Here is a 26,807-nt window from a genome sequence, read left to right as displayed (position 1 = left end):
GCAAATAATGCCCGTTTGTCTTGCTTTATCAATAGGATGGGGAATGAAAAAATAACTAAGAAATATTATGGTTGTGATTCGTCAGTTTTTCCACAATTCGCGAGGATCGAGGACCCCCTAAGGCAAGGCGAAGAGGGAGCCAGCCCAGTCCCTCCGCTTTCACCTTGGCGGAGCCGCAGGACTGAGGCGGCGGCGAGGCCTGAAGCGCCGCGAGAGGGACTGTCGATTTCCGCCCCACGTCACGCTTCGCCCGCGTCTGCCTCCCTGAGACGGAGCGCATGGCTGCGAGAGGAGGGCCGGCGAGCTGAAAGCCGAGGCCGCCCGACGCCGCTCCATAAAGCTCCGAGGCGGGTGCGCCTCCCAGGGACGCGCGGCGACCCCCGGGCATGGGCCGGAGAGGTGCTGGGGGAGCAACGAGCTCAGGGAAGCCGCCCGCGTCTCCCGCCGCCGCCCCGCGTCTCCTCGCGCGCTGCCTCCTGGCGGGGGCTGCGGCTCTGTGAGGAGGAGAAGAGGCGGTGCCGCGCCGGCTTTGGCCCGGCCCTTCGGGGTGGGCCCGGGCCAGCCCGTCCCCAGCGGCCGCCCCTGCCGCGCCGGCAGAGCTGGCAAGTTCCTGCCTTTCGCGCCCAGCCCCAGACGCGCGGACGCGGCTCGGTCTCTCCGCTGCAGGTGAGGGGAGAAGCGGAGGCGGCGAGGGCGAGGGGAACCTTGGCGAGGCGCGCCGGCTCCTCCCAAGAGCGCGCGGTGGGTGGCCAGGTGTGGGCGGCGGGCTGAGGGCAGGACGCCGGCCTCTCTCTCGGGGGCGGCGGGGACGCACGTAGGGAACAAGGGCTGGGCTGTGGGTCGCAGTGAGGCGGCGGCGTCGCCTCTCCAACCGCCCGCGCGCGCAGCGGGTGCTATGGAGATGAGCGCAGGTTCGCTGCGTAAAGAGGAGCCGCGGCGTTGCCAGGCGCCCTGTTTACCCTCTAGACCCGGGTTTTTTTACGCGTTTGGCGTGCTCTTTTCCCGGGGATCCGACGCTCGCGCACTCACACAAGCAGTTCGCTCCCGAGGTGCTGCCGGGTTTAACCCCTGGCTAGCCGGCTTCCCCCGCGCCGAGGAGGCGCCGTGGCTGTTGGAGAGATGTTATTTGCAAGGGGACGCGCGTGTAAAGGAGCAGAACGCCTCTCCCTCTCTCTGCTCAGGGAGGAGGGAGGAGTAGTTCTGACTTAGATAAGATTAAAAGCCATGGTGGGAGCCAGATCCCTTTCCCTTAGGGTGTGCCAACTTGGTCTACTCCTTCAATCCCCTCCCCCCTAATAATAATAATAATAGTAATAATAATAATAATAATAATAATAATAATAATAATACAGTAATGACGACGCCAAGGTCTCCTGCCGCTGACTCAGGCCTTTTTCAAATCTTTCCCCTCCCCTCCTCTCCCCGAGTAATGAGTAGCATATGTAACTTGGGATCCGCTTGAATGAGGCACAAATGCGTTGGTTTTCAACAGTTTTTTAAAAGATCTGACGCATCTGCGTCTGCTCTTGCGGAAAGAAGAAAGTTACGTGCCTATCTGTCCAGGGTACAACAGTGTCAGGCTACTGAGAACGTGTGGAAAGAAAGCCACGCACTCCCTATTACTTTTGGTTCAGTGCAGATTCACAGTTTTGTTAACTCAGCATTTGGCAACCCCTGGTGCTTTTGGTGGTAGCAGCAGCAGCGAGCAGTTCATGTTTGCGTTTGGCTGAGTTGTTTCAAGCAAGGAAGAGAGCTTGACTGCAAGGTGCTTTGTGGGGTGGTGTTTTCTAAACGTTTTGTTTCCTGGTTCTGTAGTTGTAGCTGTTGGTGAGATTGGTGCAAGAAGTAACATTCGTAGGGACATCGCATTTACAGAAGTGATCTGGCGCAAGCCGAGACAGTAAAATAGGTTGTTCTCTCGGATGTTAAGGATCTGTGACCAGGACAACTTTGTAAGGGGGAAAGATGAAAGAAAATGCAACACCAGAGGCAGAGGAATTTTATATAAAAACAAGGCTTCAGACACTGAGGCTGCATTAGGATTGTATCTTTTTTCTGCAGGCTTGCAATTCAAAAAAACCCATTTTATGCAGTATAATGTATTTTGAATGCAAGAAAATATTACATTTGTGAAGATGCTGCAGTCCTATGCCTACTCAGAAGCAAGTCCCATGTGCTCACTGATACTTAAAGTGCAATCCTGTGTGTTTTTACTCAGAAGTAAGTTTAGTGGTGCTTGCTCCCTAAGTAACTATGTTTAGGATTTCAGTCTTCCAGTAAAGCCTGCATGGAATTTCAGACTACATCCCACTGAAATCACTTGAGATTTACTTCTGAGCATACATGCTTAGATTTGTGCTGTGGGTGCAGTCTCCTCCTCCTCCACTGGACTCAGTGAAGAGAGCCACGTAGGTTTTAGTGGAGCAGCTCCCACACCTGACACAATTGTGCACCAAAGGCTACATACCAGTGATGTGAAACAGTGGATGCCATTCTACATTCTCATGTGTATTATAAGATGGATGGGAAGGTGGCACACTCCATTCAAACCATGCATGGTAGAAGGGGGTCATAGGAGATGCTGTACTGTACAATTATTAAGATGTGCACCCCTATCCAGTCTCCCAATCCACCACTGGTCATGGTGGACTCTGCTTCCTGGGTGTATCTTGGTGGGTTGGAACAAAAAGGTGTAGCCTGACCCCTACTGAACTCATATTAAAACTTCCCATTTAGTGAGGGGAGATTGTTGCCTAGGGAGAGTTTGCAAATTAAAATTATTGTAACATGCTTTAAAAATGGCATTAAACGTTTTGCACAATTGTCAACATGTAGGAAAAAGTGGCAGCAAAACTGACATTTGTTTGTTTTGTATCTGGCTAGTGCTGCCTTGTTGCTTTTAAGCTGCTGCTTTAGCATTATTTTTTTGATTCAGTTGTCTCAATGCGTTTCGTTTGTCTTAACAGGCAGCTTGAGAACATTTTAAGTATATGAAAACTTTTGAACCTTAAAAAACCTGAACTGAATTGTGATTCCCATGAAAAATATTACCGTGTATTTCAAGCTGCTGAGCTGTGGCATTTAGACTTGCAGCTTGCCTTTGTAGTTCAGAACTAATTATAATAATTTTATAAACACTTAAATGCAATGTTATATTAAAGGATAAAATTAGCACTATATGAGTGCCTTGGAGCCACTTTTAGGATGTATAAAACCAACATATGGTGGTGAGATGTTGGTGGGCACTTAACAGTGTTCCATCGACTTGGGTAGACCATACAAAGTAAATGAACTTTGAATTGCAGTGGTTGCTTAAATCTATAAAACTAAGGCTATATTGTCCCTGCATAGGGAGTTAGTAACTAGGAAGTGGACACAATTGAACTTACTTTAGAGTAAACATGGAAAAGGATTCTGCTGCACATTGCTTCATTTCTTATAGAAATGTGGGGTTGTTGTTGTTTTTCCTGACTAGTTGTGAGAATACTGAACAGCCATACCGAAATGACTTGCCTTGGATATTCTTAGGCTAAGTCCCATTGAATTCAGTGGGAGAAAACAATATGTGGATCGTAATTTAACTTAGCTCCAAATGAAATAAGTGAATTTAGTATCACTGTAGCATCTGATAATTATACTGCCTGGTTGCCTCCTAATTTAATATGTCATAAAAGTAGTGGGGTTGTAGATGCTGTATGTCATGGGGGAAAGGTCCCAACTCAGATATAATGAATACTTTGTTTAATTAAATATGTTAATAGGGCCATGTGGAAAAATAAGAGAGCGATTCTTCAAGTTGTGGAAGAACTGATGTGTCATAAACTCCTTTCTTTTGTTCTCCTATTCTCATCCAAGCTGCAACTTGTTGCACACTCATAGTTTTCTCATTTAATGTTTAACTCTACAAACACACCCTACCCAAAGGAAGATGCAACCATTGCCAGGCAGCATCTTTTACTTCTTTCCACATGTCTAAACCTGATCCTTAAAGCTGGTATCTCAAGAGGCTATCAGTGAATCACACGGAATGCCAGATGTTCAAAGAAAATGGGCTTCTGCCTGTTTACAATGAAGGCACTTGTACATATTGCGGAACCATGGTCTAGCTAGCACTACATGCATAAGTGTAAATGAACTGAGGCTAGCTCTTCTACAAAAATAGTCCTGCATTAAGGAGAGAGATCACTTTTTAAATTTTGGGGTGTGGGTTGAGCACAGTCTCTGATGGAAAATGCTTGTCCATTTTTGAAATTTTATCAATGGCAAGATAGATATTGTTGACTGCCCACCCAAGCTCACATTGGGTTGAGTAAAAAATAAGTTAGGGTACTTAAAAATAAGTGGATCATATTTCTGGAACAGCCCAAATTTAGAATCCCTTGTGGCCCCCAAACTCCATGTCAAGGCGCAATCATTATAAGCCATGGAATTTCTGTGGCTTATAATGACAAAACCCCTCTAATTATGACCAACCAAAATGTCACAAAATAGTGGCAAACTTCCTCTTCATCGGGCAACTATTGCGCAAAGCAGATGATGGGGCAATGAAGAAAAAGCAAAATAAAATAACAATAAAATGAAGGTAATTTATAGTTGAGCATTCCTGAAAGGAATCCTCTTGATGTTCTCTTATCAGCCTAGCCTCAGGAAAGTAGTTAATCCAGAGTAGTTAATTTTCATACAAATATACCTGTTTACAACATTCTTTTCATAGAGTTTGCTGTTTCTGTGCATTTTGCCTATTACTGTAAATGGTGAGAATGTGCATCTTGTGAGAGGAGGCAGCTGTCTCCTTATCCTCCCATTCTTTTAAGAGTTATTTAAAAAATGGATCTGTTTGGGAGCTCTTTTTTTCATAGGGGGGAGGACTGTTTTCCTTCCTGGTGTTCTGGCCAGGGCATTTGTCAGGGCATCACCTGCCAAACGGTGACACTCATTATGCCCTGGGAGTTGTCCTTAGAAAAGCTGCTTCCATTATTTGATGGCATCATTATTTGATGAAAGAAAAATAGATAAAAGAAACATTTTTATGTATAACATCATTCGAAAATCCCTGTACTTCACATGGCAAAAATACAGGAAATATTTCGAACCTAAGACACCCTGGTGGCTCTCACCGGTAGAGTTAGTTGCGGTGAAAAGGAAAAACATGGAAACACTCTGGCCAACATAGAAAAGATTTATTAATAGAAAAAGAGGGGAAGTGGCAATTAAAAGAATACCCAGAAATAAAGGGTCTCTTAAACACTTGGTTACAATATTTTCAAGTAAATCAAAGGCTACAAATTGATAAACAATTAGGATTCAATAGAGAAAGATCTAAATTAGAAGAAATATTATTGATAAACAAAGACAAATTTATAAAAAAATCTGTATCAAATTATAGTAAAATGGAAAACAGAAGGAGAAATGACTAAGGACTATATGATTAAATGGAGCCAAGAATTAGGTAAACCAATATTAATGAAAGAATGGGAAAATTTATGGAAGAGAGACCAATATTTTACGCCGAATTATGATTTAAAAGAGAACCTACTAAAAATGCAAAATAGATGGCACTTGACCCCAGTCAAACTGGCCAAAATGTACTCAGGCCTGAGTAATATATGTTGGAGGTGGGAACTAACATACACATATGGTGGAATTGTAAGATAATCAGGGAATATTGGGACATGATTTATAAAGAATTAAAAAAAATATTGAAATATTCATTTAAGAAATCCCTGAAACTGTTCCTTCTGGGTATGCTCCCAGATGATATCAAACCCAGGGATAGATGCTGCATCAGTTACGCGGTAACTGCCGCGAGGATCTTAATCGCAAAAAATTGGAAGGCCACAAACGCCCCGAGTAAAGAAGATTGGCAAGAAAAACTCTTCAATTATTATATCCTGGCAAAAAAATGACGAAATCAATAATATAAAAAATGAGGATTCGCAAAATAATTGGAAGACATTTATAAATTATTTACAAAGTAAAATAGAGAAACCAAGTTATCTCCAATATATAAAAGGCTTTATTTTGTAAAAAAAATAGCATTGGGAATGCATGTATTGTAATGATGAAATAAGGGAAAATAGGAAATATCGGGTATTTAAGAATCTATTGGAAATATAAGAATTAAGATGTGCAGAATAGCAAAAGGGAAGAATGGGATAAGTTTAGACACGGCTGTGAAGTCATGGGGAGGGGAGGGGTGGGGGGCATATATGAGGGATGAAATATGTGGGAAACAAAAAAGACAACTGTACAAAGTTATGAATGTATAGTTTATTTTTAACTGTATTGATTGCAATTTACAATAAAGTTTTTGTTTTTTTAAAAAAAGAAGAGCTGCTTCCATCTTCTCCAACATAGGCATCTGCCAGGTAAAATTATAGAAACAAATTGCAGCCAGGGATGGAGAAGCTGTGCCTCCCCCCGGATGTTATTGGCTGTACACAGAAAACATTTTTGGCTTACCTTGAAACCAGTAAAGGCTAAAAGAGTCTTCAGATCTTGTGGTGTGAAGTGCTCACTGTGTAGCTGACCACAGTGAAGGACTCCATGCATGTCTACTTACCAAAGCTGTGTCCAGATTAAATTGAATTAATGAAGATTGACAGATATTGTGACCTCAGTGGAAATGATAGGGACACCCATAACAGATAGGGATCAGTCTCCTCTTGTCACTCAGGTCTAAAACCTCGGGGGCTTGCATAAACTACTGTAGGTCTTGGCACTTCAGGATAGGCTGGAATGCTTTTGTGTCAGATTCTGAAGGCTGTATCACTAAAGCACATAATGCAAGATTACTCTTGAAGTTGGTTTCGAGGCTTCAGCTGGTGCAGAGTACAGCAGGAGTCAATCTGCTTGCTGGATTAGGTCATCACTGGCAAAGCACATGACATGGGTCAAGTGTCAACATTGTTGGGCACCTGCCTAAGCACCGGGAGCTCAGACGGGCTCATTGCCAATTCCACATGCCACCAGAGTTGTGGCATGACACTGCTGCCACCACCGCTGTTACATTCTTCAGTCACTTCCCTTGCCTTTGTGCCCTCTTTCTTTTCATGATGCTTATCCAGAAGCAGTACTTATTACGGGAGCTTAGCTGATACTTGGCTCTCTTATGCAGCAGGTGGCCATCATGGTAGAGGCAATGCCTGATGTTCTTGGGGAATGTAACCTGGTGGTTGCCTTCTGTTGGCTCAGATCACACACTGAGCAATAACTGCCTGCTGCCAGGTGGCATGTCTGTGGAGATAAGGAAGCCAAAGTGAGTGTACAAAGGAGATGTGCCGTATGGGAACTCAGGTGGCAGAACCGGATGGGGCCCATTAGTAGCATGAAAAGACTGATTTAAACCTGACGTTGACCCTGCTTGTTTGTGCTTTATAATCAGAATGGACTCCCCAATTCTAATTCTATGTCCTGGCCTTGACCTATATGTCATAAGTGTTTGGGGAATTCATATTGACTGTAGCAGGCAGCATGGCAGGGCTGCCTCTGGCTGAGTTGCTGGTGCATAATGGGAAAGAGAGTGGTAAGGCAGCTGTGAGGTTGGTGCAGTGCAAACACACTGGCAGGAGCACAGGCGTTTTAATGTGCTGTGCTAGATGCTGTATGATTTTGTTGTCTTTTTACTTATTTGTTACTTATATATTGCATTCTATAGGTTCCAGATTTTAATGCAATCAAATATAAGAAATAAAAGCAATAAAAATGCAATTTTAATATTTAAACTGATGGATTGTTGCCTTCCATCTTCCACCATGCATCCACAGAAATGCCACGGACCAAATGAATGAGGTTTTCAGGCCACAGTTTGGGAACCCCAACCTAGGGCAAAACACTGGGGCTGGGAGCATATCCAGTCCATTCTGCAACCGTTTCACTTGCAGTTGGTTCACTTCTGGACTGAATTCAAAGTTCTGGTTTTAACCTTTAAAAGCCTTTTATGGACTGAGCTGCTTTCATACTCTCCTACCTACCATAAATTATAAGGATTGATTGAGTGCTGTGCCTCTTTTTATTTATTTATAAAATATATAAGCTCCCTTTTTTGTCAAAACACCCTCAAAGCGTTGCACTTGAAATTTAAAAACAAAACACACAAGTCATAATCAGATCAAATCATACTTAGCTTTGGGGGAATGTATCATCTATCTGGTAGTACTAAAACACGTAAAAATGGGATGCTTTTCACAATCTTCCTAAACATTAAGAGAGAAGGCACTAGCTATGCCTCTTGAAGGAGAGAGTTTCAGAGTCTGGATGCTTCATCTATGAAGGCCGTCTTCACCAGCTGAACAGGATGTGGAGCAGAGCTTCCCTCTAAGTTCTCAGTAGGTTGGCAGAATCTTATCTGAGGACAGCAAGAAGGTGTGTAGCCTATATTGTGGGTGTAAGTGACAGAAGGCACACCTGCGAGGTGCAGTATTGGGTCCAGAAGCAACATTGGCCTGTAAGTCTACTTTGATGGGATAGAGCAAAATGCCCCTTGAGCATCAGCATCAGTCAGATGATGCCTGCATTCAGTCTCAGCCTAATCAACCTCATCCATTTCATCATCAATTCCAAACACTTGCTTTAGCACCTAGCTGTTTAGTTAATGAAGTATAGAACTGGGTTTCATCACCACGATGATGATACCCAACTGCACAGCTCCATACTATCTTGCCTTATGGCTGTGTGTGTGTGTGTGTGTGTGTTGAGCAATGTGCAATAGTATCAACTCCTGGGGAGTCCCATTTGACAGAACCCAGTGAGGAGATAAGTTTGCCTCATCAGTTATGGCTCCTTTGCATGTGTTCAGTTAGACTTCCCTTTTGTTCCCATTAGAATAAATCACATTTGTGCTTACACTTCGGTGACTGAATGTACTAGGGATGCTCTAGACCACGGGTGTCAAACACAAGGCCCGGGGGCCAAATCCGGCCCGCCAGACCTCGTCATGTGGCCCGCCGAGCGCCCCAGCCAGCGGGACCCAGCAGTGGGACCTTGCTGCTGAAGCGCCGCGCCAACAAAGCGCCGACAAACAGCTGGGGCCGGGGAAATGCTTTTTGCCCCTGGGTCCCTTCGCGCTCTTTTCTGGCGCTGAATCAAGGCGGCGACCCCCCCCCTTCCCTTTCTTTCTTCCTCTCTCTCGTTCTTATTCTTTCTTTCCCTCTCCTTCCTTCCTTCTTTATCTCTGTCTTCTCTCCCTCTTTCTTTTTCTTTCCTTCTTTATTCCTTCTTTCCTACTCTTCTTTCTCTCACCTCTTTCCTTCCTCTCTCCCTCCTGCTCCCTCTTTTCTTTCTTTCTTTCTTTCTTTCTTTCTTACTTCCTTCCTTTCTTCCGTCCTTCCCAACTTTCTTCCTCTCCCTCATTCTTATTCTTTCTTTCCCTCTACTTCCTTCCTTCTTTCTCCCTTTCCGTCTTCTCTCCCTCTTTCTTTTTCTTTCCTTCTTTATTCTCTTCCTTATTTCCTACTCTTCTTTCTCTCCCCTCTTTCCTTCCTTCCTCTCTCCCTCCCACTCCCTCCTTCCTTCCTTCCTTCCTTCCTTCCTTCCTTCCTTCCTTCCTTCCTTCCTTCCTCCCCTCCTCTCCCTCTCCCTCTCCCTCTCCCTCTCCCTCTCCCTCTCCCTCTCCCTCTCCCTCTCCCTCTCCCTCTCCCTCTCCTCAGAAACATAGGATTCTGCTTTATACTTAAACCCTGGAACCAGGAGAGCAGTTTCAGTGAGTCAACCTCAGCCAGTCCCTTTGGTGAAGGGTGGTGGCTCACTGGCAGAACATCTGTCCTGCATGCAGAAGGACCCCAGCATCTCCAGGTACTAGTAGCTCTGCAAAGCTCCTGCATGAAACCCTAGCGAGCCTCCACCACCTAGTGCAGTTACCAAAAATCATTTTTCAATAAATTGTACAATAATTGTACATTTGAATATCTACTTGCCATTATTCTGACTAGGTTTCTGCTTTCAGAGCTAGTTATTACTTACATTATTACAAAAAACAGTAATAATTGAATGCAGTGACAATAATTTATGATAATAAAGAGTGGACACATAATCCTACAGATACAACCGGCCCTTTGAGGGTGACCAAACTGCTGATGCGGCCCCCGATGAATTTGAGTTTGACACCCCTGCTCTAGACCATGTGTTAACAAACTGGTCCATGGAACAAAAATGTCCACAGGCATCATTCAGGTGCTCAGCAGTGTAGTTTTAATTCAGAGTGCATCAATAGAAATTAATGAGCATGACTAACTTAGATCCATTGATTTCAGTGGACCTACTCTGAGTAAAATTTAGTTGGATACAACTCTGGATCTCAACTATCAAACATCAGGGTAAAGCGATGCGTCCTCAGCATGCAAAGGAAACTATGCAGCAAAGGTGCCAGCTGTACTTCGGTGGGGAGCTAGTTCCACAGGTGTGCCCTCTCTGTGGCTGGGCTGCCACTTCCTGAACTTTTGAAGGTGGCAGAACCACCAAGAGGGAGGCCTCTGCTGATCTTAACACACACCCCGCCCCCCAAAAAAATAATTCTGTAGGGATGGAGATAGTCTCTCAGGTCTTTTCCTGCCTCTAGTGCGCAAAATGTAACTTGAAAAAAATATAACATCGGACTCTTTCAAATCTAGAAGCTAAATTAATGAGGTAATGCTATGGTATGTTGTTTGTGGCAAACCTCATTCTAAGAAAAAATGCAATTTCCACATTGAATGTGGAGATTATAAACCGCTTGTCTAAATTCATCAGCTTTTATTTTGGCAACCTTTTTTTAAGTGAAGGTTACATTACTTGGATTAATATGCACGAACAAATCTCAGTACCAACAGATGGCAGCCTGTTACCCATAACCCTGTACATGCCAGCATTACTGCTTCTGAGAAAAAAAGCTGGTGGTGTTGACGCTTTAGTCTGATTTTAAAATGAAATTATTTCTTTCAGGATTTGTGTGCATGTTCTCATGTGTTTTCTTTCAAAGCATTCTCAAATCAGCCTTAGCATCTGGTGGTGTTCCTCCCCTACCGCCTTCTTGCATTTCTGTTTTCTTGTAGAGGTGTCATTTTACCTTCTCAAGAAACACCATTTTCCAGGGAGATTCCTTTTTCATTGGCGTGGACGCATTGTTTTTGCACATTAGCAAGCTGCGCTGCCTTGTCAGTCAATGCATTCCAACCAGTTTAAGACCAATAGAGCTGCTGAACTTCTGTGTGATTGGCTACAGTAGACTGGGAGGGATTTTGCTGGAAGGAAGGGCTGCAGTTGTTCACCAACAGAGTTCGGGCTGCCTTTGCTTCATCATCGAAAAGGAAAATCCCCAGATAAAGCGTACGGCTTCCAGAGAGGCGGGAGAAAATAAGCAGCGGTAATTATTTCACCGGAGACTTGTTCATCGTCATGATGCAATCGAAAAGATAGGTCCGCTGTTGCATTAGAGTGTTTTGTTTGCGTGATTTAAGTGTCAGATAGACAGAGCAACACAAGGTACGTAGGAGGCTCCTTTTCTTTTACTGAATGTTTAAATAGTTTGCTGCAGTATGCTGCATACCATATGTGTTGCTTAGAGGGGCAGAAAAAGAGGACCCCCCCCCTGGACAAAGAGTCTCTGTAGGATGTTTGTGTTTTATTAAGAGAATTCAGTGTGAAGCAATTCAAGTGATCCTGTCTCTCTATAGGGGATGGGACAGATATATTGAAAAATGACACATTTTATTTTTTTTGGTGGGGAAACAAGCAGTCAATGTTTCTGAAAAGTATTGCATGTCTAAATGAATCCCAAGAACCATGTATCTGGGAAGGGGATTAATGAACTTTGCAACAGACAGATTTGAAAGGAGTTCATGGAATAAAACATTCTGTCCTGGGAGGGGGGGGGGCGGGCGGATGTCAGCTTAAACTCACAGCCCAACCCTGTGCCAGTTTCATCAGAAATAAGCCCCACTATGTTCAATGGGGCTTACTCCCAGGTAAGCCTGTGATTGTTTTAATTAAGCTACCTGCCAAAATTTGGCAATGGCCATAATTTCTAAAAGGCAACGGTTTCTTTACAAAAGAACAGTGGAAATCGTAGCCCATTGAAATGAACGTCTCCATGATTTGATAACAGTGATTGATTTGGAGTGTTATTTTCAAACTTGTCATTTTATTTTCAAAGTTGCCAGTACTGTAGAACCCTTATATAAAACAGAAATGGCCAGGCTAGTACGGTAATAGTTACTGCAGATATCTTATCTATATACATTTTTAATGAGAACACACAGCCAGCAGAATAATTTAATGAGGAGGTCTGGCTTTTAAAGCTGAGACATGTCAGTTTACTTGATAAGAACTAGCTACAAGCAGCAACAGAGAAGATTTATGTTGAATACTCTCACTTACGAGATTGGGGAAAGCTGCAGTTGGGATGGAAATCTCTGATTCTTCTGAATAGAAAGTTGGGTTTGGAAAGGCAGAGTTTATGGTTAATTTCACTTTCTTCTATACCCACTGTGTTCAAGAAAAAAATTAATTTCTCAATTAAAGGAGTTCAGACTGAGCATGCTTTCAGAGTTGAACTATAATATCGTATTTAGTGGCTACCAAACAAACCGGTATTGCAAAAGCAGAATAGTAACTGTTTGTCTGGTTTTTAGGGCATGTACTTAAAGATTTATCAAGTTGCTTCCATGCAGTGCAACATCTCTGTAATTTTAAGAAATGTTCCAATTTTGTTTCACTGAAAAATGTTGTGCTCATCTGTACAACGTTGCACATAATTTTTAGTTATTCCAAACGTGCAAGGGATTTTTCTTGTATCTGTTAAGTGAGGAGTCGCTTAACTTCTCATTTGTCCTATCATTTACTTCCTAGTATGGCAGAGTGTTGATCGGAATGGGCTCCTAGGTGCAATATAGCTGCAATTATATATCCAGTTTTCTGGGAGTAAACGTTATTGAACCCAATGAGACTTTTGGGTAGATATGTGTAGGGTTGCTCTGTGATTGCCTTCATTTGTTCAGAGAGGCTGCTGGAAGGTTGATATTGATAAAGGCTGCTTTTCTATTTTAGAATGCTGCCTTTTTGAAATTACTAACAACAAAACAAACCCTTTAGGAATACTTAAGGAGTAATTGTACACCAGCATAAAGCAAGCTTGCCATAAAATAAGCCAGTTTTAGAGTTACACCAGATCCAAACTATGTTAAGCAGTGGGGTTGTTGCTACCAGGCCTAAGCCTGGTAGAGCAAAAACAAGCCTTTAAATAGTGTTTTAGTTGTTGTTGTTGTTCAGTCGTTTAGTCGTGTCCGACTCTTCGTTACCCCATGGACTAGAGCACGCCAGGTACTCCTGTCTTCCACTGCCTCCCACAGTTTGGTCAAACTCATGTTCGTAGCTTCGAGAACACTGTCCAACCATCTCGTCCTCTGTCGTCCCCTTCTCTTGTGCCCTCAATCTTTCTCAACATCAGGGTCTTTTCCAGGGAGTCTTCTCATGTGGTGGCCAAAGTATTGGAGCCTCAGCTTCCAGATGTGTCCTTCCAGTGAGCACTCAGGGCTGATTTCCTTCAGAATGGATAGGTTTGATCTTGCAGTCCATGGGACTCTCAAGAGTCTTCTCCAGCACCATAATTCAAAAGCATCAATCCTTCGGCGATCAGCCTTCTTTATGGTCCAGCTCTCACTTCCATACATCACTACTGGGAAAACCATAGCTTTAACCATACGGACCTTTGTCGGCAAGGTGATGTCTCTGCTTTTTAAGATGCTGTCTAGGTTTGTCATTGCTTTTCTCCCAAGAAGCAGTCGTCTTTTAATTTCGTGACTGCTGTCACCATCTGCAGTGATCATGGAACCCAAGAAAGTAAAATCTCTCACTGCCTCCATTTCTTCCCCTTCTGTTTGCCAGGAGGTGACGGGACCAGTGGGCGTGATCTTGGTTTTTTGATGTTGAGCTTCAGTGTTTTAATTACATTTCCCTTTTTCCTGGTTTGATTTATTCCGGGTTGCCAGTTCACATGACTGAGCTGAAAGGGCTTAGAATCCAGACGAAAGTCCCACCACACCCCAGAACACCCCATTTTCAGGGCTTTTTCCAGTTTAAGATTCACTGGATCTCAGGTAAGCTGGGATGGAGGAGATACACTGGCATATCTCTGGCTGAGCCGAGGTTGAGGGAGTTAAGACTGTGTAGCTCAGCTGTTCCAAGAATCTCCCTGCTCAGCCAGAGATCTGCTGGATCCTAACCCACTCATCCCAGTGGATCACTTTATCATTTCCCCTGTAATTGTAGCTCCTTGGATGACATTGTTTTTTACAGTAATTCTTCCAACTTCAGATAGAATGTAAAGGGAGGACACTACTGTGCAACTTGCTGGCTGAGGTTATATGCAAGCTCTGTTAGATAAATTGAAACACCAAATCTACGAGTCCAAGATGAAGATAAGGTGCCACCCTAACAATAAACAAGACCTAAGTTTTTATTTGAATTTTATTAGTATTATCTATAAGTAAGATATCTCACATATATCTAATATATAATTTAAATAACTTTCCTTAGCCACAACCTGGTGACCTCGAGATGTTTTGGATTCTATAGCCTCCACCAACCTTTGCCAGTGTGGTCAGTAGTCATGGATGATGGAAACTGCAGTTCAAAACGTCTAAAGCAGGGGTCCCCAAACTACGGCCCGGGGGCCGGATGCAGCCCAATTGGCCTGCCAATCCGGCCCGCGACGACCCCTGCCGCCCGCTCTTATGGCGCGCAGCGCGGCAGTGCTCTTCCGGGTCGGGAAAAAACCACCGAAAATCCTTTGTGCGCATGCGTATGGGCCTCTCCCGACCCGGAAGAGGTCATTTCTGGTACGCATGCGCACAATGGATTTTCGGAGCTTTTTCCACCCTGGAAGCGCGCCGCCACGCCAGTAAGTGCCCATGCGCACAGGTGCGCACTCCCCCGCCCGCCGGCCCGCACAGGCGCGCGCTCCCACGTCCTCCGGCCCGCTGCGCGATCGGCGCGGTGGGAACCGGCCCAAACGCCGGTAAGTCTGGGGACCCCTGGTCTAAAGGTTGTGGAAGGCTGGTTTGGAGTGTTTCAGCATCTTGCATGGCATCGTGGCAAATACCACTTTCAGCAGATATAAGAGCAAGCACGTAGCGCTAGTACTTTGGGGCTAGATTGCCAGCTCGGTTTTGGGCTCAATTCATGGTTCTCATGTTAGTGTTTTAAACCATAAACAACTTAGGCCCCAAATATATGAAAGAACACTTCCTTCTCTACATACCCTCTTGGGGACTAAGATCAACAGAGGGGAGTTCCTCTGCCTGCAGAGGTTTGGTGTAGTAGTGGCTGGAAGAGAGGGCATTCTCTGTGACAGTCGCTGAGTTGTGGAACTCTCTACTTACAGAGGTAGGTCTGGAATGCTCATTTTACAGCTTGCGGCCAATTCTGAAGACGAACTTCATTAACTGGCTTTTGACACTCGGGGTGTATATTTTTAGGACCCACCTTGTTTTTTTATTGTAAGTTGTTTTAAAATGTTTTTAATACTGTTTTTTTAATGTTGTAACCTGCTCTGGGACCTTGGGGGAGGGATATGATGATGATGATTAATAATGATGTATGGGGTGTTAGGGGAGGAGTAGCACTTCTGATCCCCACTTTGCACTCAGCTCCCACCTGTGACTCCTAGAAGCTGTCAGTATGTGACAGCGGCCACACACCAGGAAAGGCTTCAACTGGCTGGCTAAACCAGGTGTGGGTAGCTGATGGGTCTCAAACCCTCAGTGAGTTAGGGATTTCCCCCACATGCAAAGATAGGCTCCAGCAGATGGAGTGGAAAAAAGCAATAGTGGGTCCAATGATCAAGAAGGTTTTGGCACATGCCGTAGAGGGAAGTGAGGGGCAGATTGAGCTCATCAACCTGAGAAGGCAGCCCATATAAGAGAAGGAAAATTCTGGTCCTAAACCTCCACCGCCTTGCAGGATATCTTTGGGAGAAGAAAAAGCTAAGGAGTAAACCCTACACAAATTCAGAGTGGTGTCCCTAAGACAGTTGGATGGGGACTTACATGCCTCCTTCCGGAAAATCCTGCAACCAAGCTGTTGCCAAACGTGTTGCTCTGCTTTCCTTTGGCCCACATCAGAGAGATCTTGTTGTCTGGGCAATCCAGGACCTCCATACACAATGCTCAGGTTTGCACCCTGGGTAGGTCACCAGTGCTACTAATGTTCACCCCCAGAGGTGCACTCCATTGTCTCTTGAGACGGATGCGAGTAACAACAGCAGCAGCAGCAGCAGCAGCAACAACAGTAATAACGGAAAGCAGACTTAGAGGAAAGCAACCACTGTGATAGCAAATGGGAAGGAAATTGAGCATGAAGCGTGGGAATGCATTGTAACAATAGTAGCTGGGGCATTCCCCTTGCAAAGGACAAAGGGCAAGGCAAGGCAAGATACAGTGGTGCCTCGCTTAACGAATGCCCTGCTTAACGAAATTTCCGCTTAACGAAAGGATTTTTTGAGCGGAGGTTGCCTCGCTAGACGAATTCGTTTTTACGAAAAATTCATCTAGCGAATCGCGGTTTCCCATAGGAATGCATTGAAATTCAATTAATGCGTTCCTATGGGCAAAAAAAAAAATCAATGCATTCCTATGGGATTCGCTAGACGAATTTTTCGTTATAAGAAAAGACCCGTGGAACGAATTAAATTCGTCTAGCGAGGCACCACTGTACAGTGCACCTGAATCATACGTTTGCAGTACTAGCTACCTAAAACGCAAGCTTTTTTTCATTCTTCTAGTGACAGCTTTGGGTCGAGACAACCTTTATCAGGATGATGGTACTCTGTGAATTGGCCCTATGCCACAGTACTTGGGATGCGATGGAGTTGCGTTATGCATAATTTCCTTTTTGCATGATCCTCTGGGGATCTGACTAGTTTGGAAAGGAATTGTCTGTACTGTACATATAGGCTGGCCACCACTGAGCAGGAATAGCTTGCGCCTCTGTCCTTTTGCTTGAGACATCAACACCTATTTGTTTTCTAAGTTGTTTTGTGCAGTGCGTCAGCTCTCTCTGCTTGTAGCCCATTGTGCTCTGGACTGCCAAGACATGTGAATGGATAGTCCTGCTGTTAGGCAGGAAATTGTGCTAGAATACGTGTGGCAAAAAGTCTGATTACGAAGGTATGTGCCCTTCATTGGGTGGGCACTGAATGCTCTCCTTGTAGAAAGCACAGCTCAAGAGAACTTGGCAGTATATTTTTAACTTCAAGTACGTAGTAATACGTACTGTGAGGGAAATGTGAAGTATATACATCTCTAACATATGTGAACACTGAGGTAAGGCATGCTAGCCTGAAAAAACTGTCCCAGAAGTATTTAACACTCTTTGCTTTTACCCGAAACAAAATAAAAAAAATTCTTCCAGTAGCACCTTAGAGACCAACTAAGTTTGTCATTGGTATGAGCTTTCGTGTGCATGCACACTTCTTCTGGCTTTTACTTGTGATGGATGTTGCCTGAGGCCGCTAGCAGAATACATTATGTTTGGAATAGGGAAGGGTACTCCAAATGCCAGGTGCCGTATTCACCTGCAGGTATAAGAAGAATTCGTTGGCAACCATGAAGGTTTCATTTATGCACTGATTCTTAGAGGGAGTGATGTGGAAATTGGTACGGCTGCTATTGCATGTTATCGTGTTGACTCTTGGGGCACGATCCGGTTCCATTGATTTTAATGGGAATATTAACCATGTGTTTAAATAACTTGCACTGAAAATCAATTGATGCTTAGAATCTTTGGTCTGGCCAGACTTTGGCCTTTTGATTTATATCTCATAGTTGCATTAGCCTTTTTGGAAAACAAAGAAGAGGTAATGCTTAACAAACATAACTTGTGTATATGCCCTACTGAATTTAATGGGGCTTATGTGCACCTACATTTAATCAATCAATCCAATCAATCATTCAATTAATTAATTAATTAACAGCCCTTCAGCCCAAGGATCACTGGGCGGTTTACAGTATAAAAACACAAAAATACATTTAATATAAATATACTAGTTGTAGTAGTTGTTGTTAGGTGATATTTACTGATGTTATATTTGAATTTAGAATTCAATGTATGGATACCTAAGAATGACATTGATATAATAAAACTACTATTAAGCAGAGAGGACAGTCTCGTGCAAAAATATGATTTGAAATTTGCCTTATGTCCTAGAATTCCACAAACTTCCATCTGGTTATTGGTAAATAACAGCATATCTTTTTCCTGTAAGACCAATTGCAGTCGTTAGCAGTCGTCAACAGGTTTACCACACCTATCAGCCAATCACCCACTCTCACCACCCTTCTGAGTAATACCCCTCCCCACCCTCTCACTGAAGAAGTGTGCATGCACACAAAAGCTCATACCAATGACAAACTTAGTTGGTCTCTAAGGTGCTACTGGAAGGAAATTTTTGGTTTTGTTTCGACTACGTCAGACCAACACGGCTACCTACCTGTAAGCATATCTATAATTTGAGTTCCTGCATGAATTAATTAATATCCACATATCCATCTCTTTGATATAGTGTGCTCTGCTGCTGCTCCCTTGAGTGTATTGATCTTAATTGCCATTCTTTTGCTAATTTAATTTTAGCTTCTGATGGTAAATTCTGTCCTGTGTTCCCTTTACTCCTTCCTACTACCTGGAGTGAAGCACAAATTAACATTACATATGTACCAGTTCAAAACATGTTTATATAGTTGACAAGGGATGCAGATCATTATATACATTTTGTAATTTAATAGCCATACATATTAAAACCCCAGTATATCAAATCCCATTGATTTCATTTGGGTTTATTGGCTTGGAGAATTTGTGGATACTTTACACTCTGATCCTAATCCTAACTGTGATTACTGTACACGGAAAATAAATTCCAATAATTTTGGCAGGCCTTACTTCCTAGGAAGTGTGTTTATACTGTAGTCTTCGGTTTTTATTTATCTCTGGTTCAGTTGAAACATTACCTTCTTGATGGTTGAGCCAATTCATCACAATGGGATTTCAAACCACCAAAAAACTCCGTATGTCCAAATCCTATGAGAAGGATGAAGTACTGCTGACATTAAACAGCAGAAACCAGATTCTGTGGGGACTTACTAGATAGTAGCTAAGCAGTTTGAACTCTCCCACGTGATTGGGATGAATAAACAGGGCTCAGGGGAGTTGAGATCTGGAGACTGCACACACACGCTGTATATTTAAAGCACATGACTTACCTCATTGAATCCTGGAAACGGTAGTTTAACCATTGCAGAGCTACAATTTCCAGCATTTAGTTCCTAGACTTCTTTGGGGGAGGTCATGTGCTTTCAATGTGCATTAAACATGGTGTGTACACAGCCAGAGAGGCAGCTCCCACCCAGCAAAGGTAACCTTTAAATCAGACCTCAGCGTAAAGGTGTCCTATAGAATCTTTTCACTCAGAGCTGTTGCAAGTTTGCATTTGCTAACATAGCATACACGTACTTACTCTTTTAACTTGCTTTTGTGGCATCAGGAAAGACACCCTCATTTAAGCAATGTGCCTTTTTGCAGCAAGTTACTAATGGCTTTGAAACTAACCTGACTGGCCTGATCACTTTCCACTTGCAAGAGTTGTTATCCATTACATCTTGCCTGGGCTTGACCGACAAACCCACAGGCAGAGTAGACCTAAGGCAGCAGATTTTATTAAAGATTTCGCAAACTGCTTCCAAATCCTTGTTTGAAATTGAAATCCTTGTTTGATGTAGGTTTGGAAGCGGTCCTGGTTAGGGCTAGCCTTAAGTTGCATGGCATTGGCAAGCTTTGGATATTGCAAATCACAGAAGGGAGGGGTGAAGCTGCTGCGCATGAGGGAGATGGGGCAGAACAAGGACTGCACAAACTTGTGGAACATTCCCAATCATTTGTCGATTAGGTGAGCATGACATGTGAACCAGTATGGTAAGCGAAACGTCATTGGCCATAACCTGTTGGCTTTTCAAAGCGCATCCCGACAAAGAATGGGTTTCTCTCTGCAGTGAATTCAGTGTACAAGCAAGCCCCTATACACATTGTAGTGACTTTGAAGTTCTTTAAGTTTTACCTTAATATGTGTGTATTCTTATTTCGGCCTATTCTTAGGCAAGTTATCTTAGAATCAAAGAATTGGAGGGGACACCAAAGGTAATCTCGTCCAACCCCCTGCAATACAGGAATCTCAGCTAGGTAGAGCATGAGACTGTTCATCTCAGGGTCATGGGTTCGAGCCCTACATTGAGCGAAAGATTCCTGCATTGCAGAGGTTTGGACTACATGATCCTCACGGTCCCTCCCAACTCTTTGATTCTATGATCGCGTCTTCTGTTCTTAACATTAGATACACTACAGATTCTTTGTGATTTGTTTCTGATGAGTTGTTTAGAACAGCCTCACACTTCATGCAATACCTGTGTTTGCTGCTAATTTATCAAGCAGGTATACCGTAATTTGTGGATTTGTAATGCTGAATGCACACCTGAAGGGGGACCTCTTAGCATGTGCAGAGAGCTGTTGGTGTAAATCTGCTGTTCACACTTAATGTGTGTTAGCGAAGACACTGGTGTAGTGCTAGTGTAGCCCCAACAAGTGCTGCGTACAGAAGTTTATTTTATGTGCATTTGATGGGGTTGACTAGTTTTAGATCATTTTTGAATGAAACAGAGAAAATCATAAGAAAAAGGAATAGACTAAGTAATGATGCTAAGAATTGGGTAAGAAGGAAAAGCTGTTGCTGGACTCCCACAGGGATCTCCAAGCAGTTTTGTGTGGATACAGTACTGTATTGAAAACATGGGGGATAAAATGGAGCCTTTAGGATCCCTATGGCATAATTGCCACAGAGGAGAGCAACCGGCCCCCAGCACAACTGTTTTGCAAATGACTGTCCCAGGTAGGGAGAAGAACCACTATGGTGCTGTACTGTCTGCCCCTGAGAGGGTGGAGTAGCCACGGAAGTGGCTTTAGGAAGCTGGCTGATACTGTGTCAGACTAATGGATGTGCTCTGTTGCTAAGCCCTGGCCACTCCCCAAAGTCCGAAGACCCTCAGACTAGCTCTTCCCAGCTCACCTGGTAGAACATTGCAGCTGATGTGAGAGTCTGCGGAGTCTTGAATCCTTCAGACCCTTTGAAGGGTCTGCTGCAGCCTATGATCTGCAGCAGGATAACCCACCAGACCCAGCGTTGTAGGGAGAGGTACAGCTGCCCTGTCCTGTTGCTTAAGGACCAGTTCATGGATTTAACCATGATGGGAAGGGAGATGGATGTTGGGAGAACAACCACCTGTGGTGAATCCTCACTGCCATTATTGGGGCACAAGGGGTGCCTGCTCTTGTCACAACAGATTTCAAAATACATTAACTAAGCTGACCCAATATCACAATTATCCAGCCTTGCATAAAGGAATTCTTTTCTGGAGAGGTTTTGCCATTCTAGCAACATGGGCCCTGCTTCCTTTGCAGCTGGTGGTCGATTTTTCCTCCTGCTTTCCCACATGGCCTAAACACCACCAGTGCTATTATAATATAAAGCCAGCTTTGAAGTAAACCCAGTAGATTTTCTTAATAAGCTCATTGCTATCCTGTAAATAGCATGAGGCACATTAAAAAAAAACCCCAGCCTACCTTATAGTGGCTAGTGGATCAGTGGATCAGATTAAGTAATCCTGGCAAGAAAGATGTGGTTCATTTTAATGAAATTGTTACTTGTAGGTGAACATTATAAATAAGAAAACAGATAAACAAAGCTTGATCAGCCTTGCAAAATAATTTCATCCATTTGATTTCTAGTACATTTTTTTTGCTCCTTTTTACATTTAATTCTGTGGGGCCAATCACGATGTTTTGCAATGAAATTTATTTAGGGTTACAGACTTTGTCTCTGCTAAGAGATGAGAAACGCTTTTTTTTTTCCTGGAAGATGGCACATTCAGAGAAGGCCTTTACTTCCTGAGGAAATGAGGACAGACTGCTTGGAGATAGCTGCTAAATAATGCAAACTAGGACTGCAGCCCTAAACATTGAGCATGCATAGGATTGCCTTGTGAGTGGCAAAATGATGAACTGGAAACAGTTATAGAGCCTTCTGAATAGTAAGCATGTTGCTAGCATGTCTGCATTATGCTAGGACTAGAATGATCAGTAATTTGTTTTATATTTTTAATTTGAAAACATTTGACCCCCCCAACACTGGGTGTCAAATGTGTTAAAACATTAAGAACTTAGTCTTCTCCCAACTTAATCCTTCCCTCTCAAAGTCAGCCCAGACAGATAAATATCAAGTACCGTAACAGTGGAAAATGCTCATTTGTGTTAGCAGGTCTGAAGTGAAAAAACCTTACAAGTGATACTGATAGTGAAAATGACTAGTTAATAAAAAAGAACGAGTGTTTCCTGCAAAACCTGTGTTTGTCATTTAAGGGTGAAGAGATTAGCTCATTGTGTTGTGCTTTATTTCCTTTACATATCCCTGGCTTTAAAAATCTGTGGCGCATTGTAAGAAGCAGCTAATGCCATAAAGCTACTTAGATTGGGGGTGGGGGAGAAACACAGGTAATTTGAAAGTTGTTTTAATAAGATTTCTGCTTTATTTTCACAGGTCCATGCATTGTAAGTGCCTTTCTGAAGTCACTCGTACAAGAAACAATTCATCTGCTTTTTTTCAAAACGATTTGTCTGCCAGCTCTTACCTTATGTGTCATCTGCAGCAGTTTGCCAGCCACTTGATGCAAAACTGACTCCTGCATTTACAGAGCATGAAAACTGCTGAATGTGTAGCTCTTTCCGTGTAATCAATGCCAACAAAGAGGACACAGTGGGCTAAAATGTTGTTGAGGAATGCCATTGCATGAAAATAAAACTTTAACAAAACAGTGTCAACAGAACCATCGAGGGACTCACATTTTCTACAGCCAGAAATGCTACCGAGCATGAATATTTTCCAGCCAAAAGTCTACAAGTGGCACATATTGATTGATGATTGACATGCTTGCTGATAAATAGTTGTCTCATTCAGATTCGTGCTCATTGGACTCTCTGAAGCATTTATTACATCATTGCTGCTAGGAGCTATCTACATTGAAAGGGTTTCGCTGAGTTGTTGGAATTCATAACTCGAGGTGATTTCATTAACAGCAACTCTCAAAATCTAAATCAATTGTACATCATGGCTTTGAATGTTGCTCCTGTCAGAGATACAAAATGGCTGACATTAGAAGTGTGCAGGCAGTTTCAGAGAGGAACTTGTTCACGCTCGGATGAGGAATGTAAATTTGCACATCCACCCAAAAGCTGCCAGGTTGAAAACGGAAGAGTTATTGCCTGCTTCGATTCTCTAAAGGTAAGAACTAAACATTATGTGTCTTGTTTATGGCAAGAAATAATGGTTTATTAAGTAATTTTAAAAATACTGCTGCTGTTAATAGTTGCAGTGTAAATTAAATACAAATTATGGTTTGTATCAACAACAGACTACAATGTGAGCATCCAAACATACAGCAGGCAAACCATGAATTGGAACTGCTTGCCTCTTTTTGTTTCCCAACCTCTCTATACCCTGCTTAATTAAATTCACTGCTCTCTGTGTTTCAAAAGTCTGGTCTGGATAGAACAGCAGATTATGGTGTTCCACAGACTAGGACAGGCATAGGCAAACTCGGCCCTCCAGATGTTTTGGGATTACAATTCCCACCATCCCTGACCACTGGTCCTGTTAGCTAGGGATGATGGGAGTTGTAGTCCCAAAACATGGGGGGGGCGAGTTTGCCTATGCCTGGACTAGGAAGTCAAGGAGGGAATAGGAGAATTGAAGCAGGTGAAGGGGAACGCATGAGCCTGAAACTATTAATGAAAGCCAAACATGGGTTTTCCATTACATCCAAACTAGATCATCATTCCTTTTATTTGAGGTGTTGGCTGAATTCAGCCTGTGTTTTATCTTATTTGGGGGGAAGGGGGGGAGACTGCATATTTTCCTTGTAGCTGTGAATCTCAAAGTCTGTGGTGTCACCTGGTGTGCTATGAGTAATAAATTGATTTACATAATTATAAGTTCCTGTGTTCCCAAAGTACTACCAAAAGAGGAGGCTGCCCACTGTTCCTGCAGCTTTCATTGCTCTGGCCTTACCTCCCTCCTGTCAGCCTCCAGAATGTGGAGGTAATTCTTACACATTGTGAACAACTTGTCTATAAGGCCACTTTCTCATTTGAGTCTTAAATGGCTATGTTTTGAAAACTTCTAATGTGAATGTACAAACTAGATGGGCTGGATGCGCACTCAACTTTACTCAATTAAAACTGATGGTGCGATTTTTAAAAAAATCGAGATTCAAAAGTGTTTAATATTGTCATATGTCTGAAAGCATCCCAAGCCCCTTTAGCCACAGATTCCTGTAAATGACATCTTTAGATGATGTACTGAGCACTGCTTCCCTTGCTTATTCTGTCCTACCCAAGTCAACTGGCCAGGTGTATGAGAGTCAGAGCCCAATATCTCTTGCCTGCATCCCTAAGTTCACTCTTATAAACCCCAACATTTCCATTTAGCATACTCAGCATCCCAGAAGCTGTAGAGCTTCACCAAAGCTGTTTGATAGTCAGTTGATGCTACAAGGTGAGCGTCTTCTTTCTTTAGCCACTACCTTCATAGGCCAAGGGCAGGAGGGTTTCTGGGAGCCCCATGGCTTTTCAGCCCTCCTCCTCACAGTCAAGCTGTGGGATCAGCCTGAGAAAGTCTGTCCTGGTTCTTGAAACTTTTTGTTTTTATAAAGCATGAGAGTAACAATAATTGCATTTTTTATTGTAATTGATTTGGTTGTTTATACAGTACAGGCTTATTAGAGTCAAGTGCTTAGTTCTGAGAATCAAAAGACCTGTTTAGTTTTAAAACGTTGATGTGGTTAAATGATTAAGACTATTTTTGGCTTAGTTGTGGTACTTGGCTAGTGTGTAGACTTTTATGCTCCATTTCTCGGAATGGTAAGTACTTGTCTGTCATGCCCATTCTCTCTTTGGCTTAGAGCTCCCTTCTATAATTTTTTTTCAACTTTGCACATCTTAAATCTAAGACATTTGGATGTATGCATACTCTTTAAGAAGCGGAAGTATTTGCATCACCACCAAGATGAAGGTCCAGCAAAACTCTGGAAGTTAGTCTACAAATCTACATCTTGGCAGTAAACACATTCACACGATAACCTTCCTTTAGGATATTTCTGGTGTGTGTCTGGTCTGGAGAGATATATATGTTAAAGGTGGAGCGGGGGGAGAAGTAATTGCAGAAAAAAGAAAGGCCCCTTCAGGAAAATCTGTTGGCTTTATATCATGCAAGTCCTTCACACAAACAATTGTCTTTGTGCACTATTAATGTCCCTAATCCGTGGATTATCATATTGTGTTTTAATAGCTTCTTAAGAGATGTTCTAGCTCATTTAGGACAGTGGAAGCATGCATGTTTTATTGTTACATGCACACCCTGTGCTCTCTTAGTCTATATTAGCTGCATATAAACCATTTTCTGTCCAATGCGACTTGCCTTGCTACCGTAACCCACTCCTGTGTTAACTTGCTCATCCCCATTATTCACTGTCAATCCCTGACCTCTCCTCCTTCACTGTCTTGTGTGTCCGTTGTCAACTGTTTCCCACTTTTGTGAATTTGTATAATACCAAGGAAGACTTGGCACTATGTGCAATTAAATATTTAGCAGCAGAAAGAGCAGTCCAAATGACTGAACGTGCATGAGGGTCACCATTGCCATGCTTTTTTGATACATGCAGAGTTATCTTTGCTTAAATTTTTATGTAAGCAAGTTTGCATGGTGACCCTGCAGGCTGGGAGGCTTGTTCGTAAGTCACAGCACAGGGACAAACTCAGCATAATGGAAGCAAAGACATTTGTTTCTTCATGGATCTGCCCTTATTCACAGGTAGTGTGAGCAGTGAAGGTGAAGGAAGGAAGGAAGGAAGGAAGGAAGGAAGGAAGGAAGGAAGGAAGGAAGGAAGGAAGGGGGGAGGACGACACCTGTCACTTCTCACATCTTAATGATGGTGTGGAAAGTTCAGCCCCCGCCAGCACCCTTCTTTTTTTGTCAAAAATTTGACCCACCTATCCGTTGCTTTTTGTCTGATTGGACAGATATGGGAACAGCAAGCGCAGCTGCCCAAAACCACTCTGTCATTAACTCACTTGGTGATTTGGGGCAAGTCACAATTTCTCAGTCTCTGTTCTCAGTCTCAATAAAAGATTAGGCACCACCCTCCAAGCTGAATGAATGAACAAGGTGGGGAACTGTAAAATGATTAGGGGATGAAAACTTCTTGCCTGCTGCTCAAGATCTGCTCTACTTCTAGTTCATATTTACAAGAAAAATAACCCCAGAGGGGCTGCAGCAGAGCAAATAAAACAACAACAACAACAATAAAGGGACATATGGTGAAAAGTGGGACATGAATGCCTTAAAATAGTAGAACTTCCATCTTGTCAGGATTGAGTTTCTGTTTAGTAGCTTTCATCCATCCCATTGTCCATCCCAGACAGTGATTCAACAGTCTGAGCACCTCACTTGTCTGAGATGCAAAAAAGAGAACTAGATGTCATCAACCTATTTTATAGGCTGATGCTCCTGGGACATGGGAACTGTGAGGATCTGAATGCATCCGATCCCTGAAATAAGCACCTTGTCTTTTTTCAAGACATCTGTTTTCTGTGCCAGAATATGAATAATACATACATAATGTTTATATCTTACCTAGGGGTGACAGGAGTTCAACAGTAACTAATCCCAGATCTAAAATTGTGGC

The 26,807-nt window shown here is 43.1% G+C and overlaps 1 protein-coding gene across 14 annotated transcripts in view; it reads left to right on the top strand.

Moving 5' to 3' along the window:
• Positions 1-260: 260 nt before the first annotated feature.
• Positions 261-26,807, top strand: part of MBNL2 (muscleblind like splicing regulator 2) — an 84,894-nt gene continuing 58,347 nt past the window's right edge. For 10 of the 14 annotated variants that reach the window (XM_088667512.1, XM_035114360.3, XM_035114358.3 and 7 more), the window contains exons 1-2: positions 261-666; positions 22,607-23,347. In XM_088667512.1, the coding sequence (XP_088523638.1) occupies positions 23,174-23,347 (174 nt within the window). In that variant the 5' untranslated portion in view covers positions 261-666; positions 22,607-23,173. Of the gene's footprint in view, positions 667-11,198; positions 11,458-22,606; positions 23,348-26,807 lie in introns of those variants that run through there. The other 4 variants (XM_088667511.1, XM_035114350.3, XM_035114349.3 and 1 more) reach the window with 2 other exon arrangements.

Source organism: Zootoca vivipara, chromosome 4, assembly GCF_965207765.1.
Source record: "Zootoca vivipara chromosome 4, rZooViv2.hap1.1, whole genome shotgun sequence".
In the NCBI taxonomy this organism is placed as follows: domain Eukaryota; kingdom Metazoa; phylum Chordata; class Lepidosauria; order Squamata; family Lacertidae; genus Zootoca; species Zootoca vivipara.
This window is presented reverse-complemented; position numbering and strand designations above follow the sequence as displayed.